Here is a 6,657-nt window from a genome sequence, read left to right on the forward strand (position 1 = left end):
TGTGGGGCACAAATGTGAACTCATTCAAATAAAACACAAATTACAAATTTTTGGAATGAATTACTCAAAATAATATAAATTAATAACACCAAAAGAACAACTACAATTTTTTTAACATATTTTAGTAATTTGCTTCCTTTAGATTGAGCTAATGCAATATATAGAGATGCAAATGTTGCAAATGCAACTAAAGGTGCAAAGTCACAGTATGGAGTGTGTAATATTTACAAGGGTCTACCGTATCATTAGCATCGATCATCAGTAGCACAAAATATATTTCTATATATGCCATAGAATTTTCATATAGTTATATTATTGCAAAAGGGTCATGGGTGATGCAAGCATTCTTTGAGCACTTCATCAATTAATTTAACTTCACCATCAACGTGAAAAAAAAAAAAGCAAGCTTTAAGTAAAACGCTGTTTGGGTTTCCATCAGTGGGGTGCTCGGAAGGAGCACACATAGGCTCTATGCAAATTATATAGCTTTTGGATACAAATTTTCTATTTTAGTGCATAACATTAGTAAATCAAGAATTCATTGCTTAGGAGAATGTACAATTGCGTACTATCAAATTACATTATTCCACAATATAATTTGACGTAGTATCAAACTCAACAATTTTCAGAAGGCCCATAAACTTAATTAGTGTAGACATCACTCTTAGTTTGATGAGATATAACTTTGGTGATGTAATACGTGATTCAGACCAACTGGGTAAATATTTATAAAGTTGGTTTTCGAAAACCCCTCTTAGTAGATATAAGGAGAGTATGATGCAGTACAGGAGAAGGCCAATAAGTTCTATGCAAGTTGGGGTCATTCCAAGACACATAAAAAACAGGAATGACGCCACTGGCCCATCTTAGTAAATATTTATTGATATAGCATCATCACAGAAATTTTATCTTAGTACGTTTTTACTAAGACGGCGCCATCTCAGAGTTTCCATCTTAGTTCGTTTTTATCAAGATAGTATTATTTCAAATTTATATTCAATTAGGACTTTTTTTAAGGATTTCAAAGGATTCTATTTTATAGTATTTTCTTAGATTATAATTTTATTTTCTAAGGAGTTTTAGTAGGATTCTATTATGGAGTGTTTTTATATTAAGATCATGAGACATAAGGGTGTATGCCTATATAAAGAATAGATAGGGAAAGACTAAGACGGTTGTCTTGCTATCAAATTTCTCTTAATTGTTTAGTGAATAATTATTCTTTCAAAAATTTGACTTCTGTTATTTTCTTTGAAGTTTTTTTTTACCTGTTTACTTTCCGTATTACATCAGGCGATCTAATTCACTAATTGAATGAATTTTCCTTAGGGCTTCAATAAAATTTAATTAACGATTCGCTCATTTTCTCTATGCAGTTAAAAATTTTGTATATATAAACTCAGGAAGTTTGGTTAATGGATGCATTACACAATATTAGAAACATGTTCCATTTATATTCAGACCATTTGCTCTACGTACTTTCTAATGACACCAATTCTGATTTAAGCTTTTGAAAGTTTCTTTTGTTCAAGCCTGTACTCCGTTTCAGAAGGGTCCTATACTCCTATCAATCAAAGTTGCAAAACTTAGAGAAGCCCTGTTAATTCTAATGGCTCTTGAAGCTTCGATGGTTTTGGCTCTCTTGGTTGAAGGTTACAGAACAATTAATTCACTCTCTAGCTCTCATAGAATAAACCATAACTAGCATTAATTAGATTGGACATATCTTTCCACACACATTTAAGGAAAAAAAGCTCATAATCTGCTGTCCTCCAATGCTTTTCTCTCTCTTAAGAGAAAACCCCCTGAAAATCTGTTTTTGTTGTTTTCTATTTTCTTTCACCATGAAAAATTCTTCTAGCTATTTGCATGTACGTTGCCCAGTCCATGGCCTGCGTCGTCCAACTGATCCAATCTGTTGCAGTTCGCTATTGCGAGCATATCAGAAATGGTCAGAGAGGGAGAGCCAGCAATTAAACTGTCTCAATTCCTTTGGTGCCTCACCATACCCACAAAGAGAAAGAGGAGAAAGCTCTAACGCAGGACGTGGCACTAAGCTCATTCAAGCACAGACTAGTCTTGATCTCTCGATACCATTAGAGGAGCTTAAGCTATCAGCGGTGGACCACAGTCAGATGATCCCTATTCAGACAAACCTCTCTCTCTCCCCTCCAGGGTCTGAGCTGGTTGCTTCTCTACAGTGTCGGGATCTCTCGCCGCTGAGTCTGGAGCTTACCCTATCAATGGGGAGTGACAATAAGGTAATGCCGTATTGGAGAAACCTCTCTCTCGCTCCCCCGCTGCCCGACGTTGCTTCCGGGAATCCCAGTCTGAAGCAGACAAACTTCTCCCTTGCTCTAAAAGAACTGTTAAAGCTGGAACTTAAGCCATCGACGTGGCATTACGGTGAGGTAATGTCGAGTCAGGCAGCCGGAGTTGAACCAGAGGGGGAGGAGGTAGCTTTTCTCCACAATACTGAGCCGTATTTCGGTCAGCTGGAGGGACGGCAGTTGGAGAAAGCTACTGCTGCAGATATCAGAAATACGTTGCCAGAAGTAGTTGTGATCGATGACGACGACTCTAGAAAGAGCAACAATGAGTTTAAGAAGGGGAAGAAGAAGGTCTCTCATTGAAGATCAAAGTAGTGAGAGTTTGTAGGGTTTTTCTCTAACTGGGTCTTTCTTTTCTAGGTCTGCAGTTAATTGTTTTAATGGCGTACGTTCATGGCTATCTATCGGTGATTGGAACGAAGTTAGTTTGCCCTTTTGCTGTTTTGTTGAATAAAAAATGAGTTGAGCTTTGTTATCTCTTCCAAATTCCACCCTCACTGAGATTTTTCTTCTTCTCTTTATTTGCACAAGCAAGAGGGGGAGAGAGAGGGAGAGGGAGGTGTGAATAAAAGAGCTAGGGTTTCTTCGGACTAGCAAGAAATGAACAAGTCCAGATTAATTAGCTACACTTGATGGCTTTGTAAGGGGCTGTTCAACCAATAATAGCGCCCCACGTCAGCCAACAAGTCCAGATTTTTATAGGTTAGACAGCTCCTAACACAGTCATCAAGTGCAGCTTAATCCGGATTGGGAATGAAGTCATTTTCAAGAATTACTAATAATGTATCTATTTCAGGTTCTTGAGAAAATTAAGTTGAAATGGGTTCATTTTCAAGAATTACTAAAATGGCTTCCATTCCACTATATATTTTGTTCCCACACCACATATATAAAAGCAGAATTTCATCAACCAATGAGATCCAATAGGTCAGTGAGAGATGCATCCAATGCATTTTATAAAATTAGAAAAGTAATTTCCCTCAAGCAGCCTATGAATTAATGGATGAGTTTGATCATAATAACTAGAATAGTCTCTCTTTTGGTCACAGAATTTGACATTTGGGTTCCTGAAATCCTCAATCCTTCAAAAGTATTCTGAACCCCAAATGAGTAAGTGGTCGTGAAACTACCAAATATGGGGCCTACATGCCTGAAACTAGTGTTGATGAGAATTTCTTGCATGTACTTGGTCAATCTCTCAGATATTCGTTAATTTCTATTTGAATGGTTCAATCAATCCTGCTCCTTTCTTGTGCGGACGAAAAGCATGGCTATCCATTAAGCAACTATTTTCATATTTTTAGATGCCATAATCGTGATTCTTTAAGATCAGATTCTAATCGAGTCTTCTGTTCTAATTTTGGGTTTTGGGTCATTATTTCTCATTGAAATTTTGGAAAACTAGGCTTTTGACATTAGGTCTCTCTGTTTCTTTTCAAGATAATTGGATCTTTAGGTAAGGTGGTGGAACCGGACAACCAAGAAAAATTTTGGCTTGATTACTTCTTATTGATCGATGAGAAACTAGAGTTCTATAATTTAATTTGCTGCCCTTTAAACAGAAATGGAGAGCTTGTCTTTAGGTGACATTAAGAAGCAAGCATCTTCATTCCTTCAAGAGAAGTATAAAACAGTCAGGCTCACCTTGACTGACGTTACTAAGGCAGAATTGTAAGTGCATGCAGTTTTAATGTTAAATGATGATGAATGAATGTACTAGTATTTGCACTATAGAACAAAACCAATCCATAGGTGAACCTACCATTTGAATCAGCATTAAACCGATCATCTTAGTTGTAACTTTTCTGCAACTATTTATGTGAACATTTTATTCCTTCCATTATTGATTATTCTTTTAATATTTTCCTTTTTATAATTAAATCCATGATCTGATGGGTAATTTCTCTAATGAGATGGATTTTGGCCAATCTAATAATCATTTGAGAAGTAGTGATTCAATCACCAACTGATGATCAATTAGTTTGCAGGAAGGAAAGCTAGCATTAATGGCTTTTATTTCTTTTATCATACCATTTTGGGTACTATCTGTGCTTTCTTTCTCATTTTCAAGGTTGGCGGAGGAAGCAACCAACAATGATCCATGGGGTCCTGATGCTAGAACCATGACTAGAATAGCTGTGGCATCCTATGGCATTGATGATTATTGGAGAATTGTTGATGTTCTTCACAGGAGGTAATCTTTTTTCTTTCTTTCTTTCTTTTGAAAGAATCACAGGAGGTACTACATACAATAATTTAGCATCCCTATGTTGTAGTCTAATGTATTTATCAGATCCAATTCTGTAATAAATGAGCAACTTCCATGCATGGCGTTGAAATTGAAATCCATGCTTACAACTGGAAATTAAAATAATCATTCATCAGTGAAGATTTGTAACTTAGCCTTGGAATAAACTTTTCATTGCAGGTTATATGCGATTGACTGGAAGCAATGGAGGCAATCTTATAAATCATTGGTTCTGCTTGAATTCTTACTCACTCATGGACCTGAAGATTTTGCTGAAGAATTCCAATGTGATTCAGATGTCATTGAAGAGCTTGGAACATTTAAACACATCGATGAACAAGGGTAACTGATCATCCTTATTTAATGTATTCAATTACATTGAGCATGTAAAATCACACAAGGAAAATTAAAAAACGGGCAAGCTTTTGAATGTAATAAAGCGTTTTTATGGTACAGAACCACTCAAAAACAGGGATGCGGAATTGCAGAAATTTTTTGTTTCAAATCATATAACTCTCTTAGGTCTGGTTTGTCTGCATTGCAATTTCATTTTCACTAGTGCAAAAGTATGGGAGTGCAAATGGTTGGATTGCAAATTCTAATTTGTTTTAGTTTCATCAGCTTTTACCACAATTTGTTTGATTGCAGTGCAGATGATGAACTAAAATAGAACATAGAGCAGTAAATTCCAAATAGAAAATGAACCAGAAATTAAGAATTTATATTCTTCTCATTTGCACTCCTGTTCATGCATTTATACTAGTGCAAAATGAAATTGCACTGCAAACAAACAAAGGGAGCCTCAGCTTTTCCTTTCTTGTCTCTTTTCAGGTTAAATTGGGGTGACAACATGCAAAAGAAATCAGACAGAATACTGCAACTCCTGGAAGGAGGAGAAGTACTCAAAGAAGAACGTTTCAAGGCACTGAAGATAAGTAAGGAGATCCAAGGCTTTGGAAATGTAGTGGTTTCTTCTTCATCATCATCATCTCCATCATCATCTTCTTCTGCAAAAGTCAGCACTTCATCTTTTGGCTCATATTCTACCAGTAGTCCAACATGTCATGAGCTAGATGAGTTTCTGAGCAAAGATGAACTGCTAATACCAACCAAGAATCTGAATGAGAATTACTCTCAAGCAGGATTACCATCAGACGAGAAGCCCAGTACCTTTCCAGCTGCAGCTAATAATGAGGACGCAGAACGAAGACATCTCTGGGACTCTCACATTGAGGAATCAGGCTCACTTCTTGATCCCGAGGAGGAATATAAAGAAGAAGGAAAGGAAGGATTTTTTGGTGGAATTTGCTCGAAACTAAAAGACGGTAGTTCACCAAAGTTAGAAGGCAAGAAGGTGACCTTTAGGAGCTTGTCGGATGTTGGGAAGGTGGTGAAGAAGACGTTCAATCGTCAATTCTCTGCAGGATACTAATGGCGGTTTGGATGAGAAGCTCTGAGATGGAACGACGACTTGGATGGTGCATTTGTCTTGTACTATTTCAGTATGCCTCTGATTTGTGATCGAATGTATATAAAAACCTCAATTTGAACCTGCAATGAACAAAACATCTCTCTCATCGATCAATCAATCACCAATGAGTTTCTGTTTATTGTTGCTTGGCTGTGTGAAGCAGCGTGATGTATTCGACCAGGCTAACTATACAAGCACCTGGACGATCGAGTCGGCTTCGGACTTGAAGCCTCACGAAAAGAACTAGGCGTAGAGCCTTAGTAGAGAGAGAAGTGATAAAAGAAATTATTGTGTGTTATTAAAGCTCAGAAACAGAAGTATTTATAATAAACACTGGTAAACTTGTAGAGTAAAATAACTAGGTAATTCGGACTTGTAAAACAACTAGGAAACGTGACTTGTAAAGCAACTTCGAACTCTTCTTCAGTATGCCTTCGACGTCCTTCGTTCGATGTCAATGCCTTCGACGTCCACCGGTCGATCCACCATCATTCAGTGCATGTTGGTTGGCATAAGGAGTCATTTCTAAACTTGAGCTGGTGCTGGTTGGTTCAGTGGGTCTCGAGCTAGCCCTCCATCATTCTCCCCCACTTGGATAGAACTTGACC

General features: G+C 37.2%; 1 protein-coding gene across 2 annotated transcripts; it reads left to right on the plus strand.

The window, feature by feature from the left end:
* The first annotated feature begins 3,582 nt into the window (after positions 1-3,582).
* LOC148865029 (epsin-3-like) lies at positions 3,583-6,167 on the plus strand. Of its 2 annotated transcripts, none has more exons than XM_088974320.1 (4): positions 3,583-4,001; positions 4,402-4,524; positions 4,759-4,920; positions 5,410-6,167. In XM_088974320.1, exons 1-4 carry the CDS (start codon positions 3,895-3,897, stop codon positions 6,008-6,010), a joined length of 993 nt encoding a protein of 330 aa, XP_088830446.1. In that variant the 5' UTR covers positions 3,583-3,894; the 3' UTR covers positions 6,011-6,167. The 2 variants fall into 2 exon arrangements, with proteins under 2 accessions (XP_088830446.1, XP_088830447.1); XM_088974321.1 differs by having other exon boundaries at positions 3,583-3,786.
* Positions 6,168-6,657: the final 490 nt, after the last annotated feature.

Source organism: Nelumbo lutea, chromosome 3, assembly GCF_056320005.1.
Source record: "Nelumbo lutea isolate HS-2025 chromosome 3, American lotus-T2T, whole genome shotgun sequence".
Lineage (NCBI taxonomy): Eukaryota > Viridiplantae > Streptophyta > Magnoliopsida > Proteales > Nelumbonaceae > Nelumbo > Nelumbo lutea.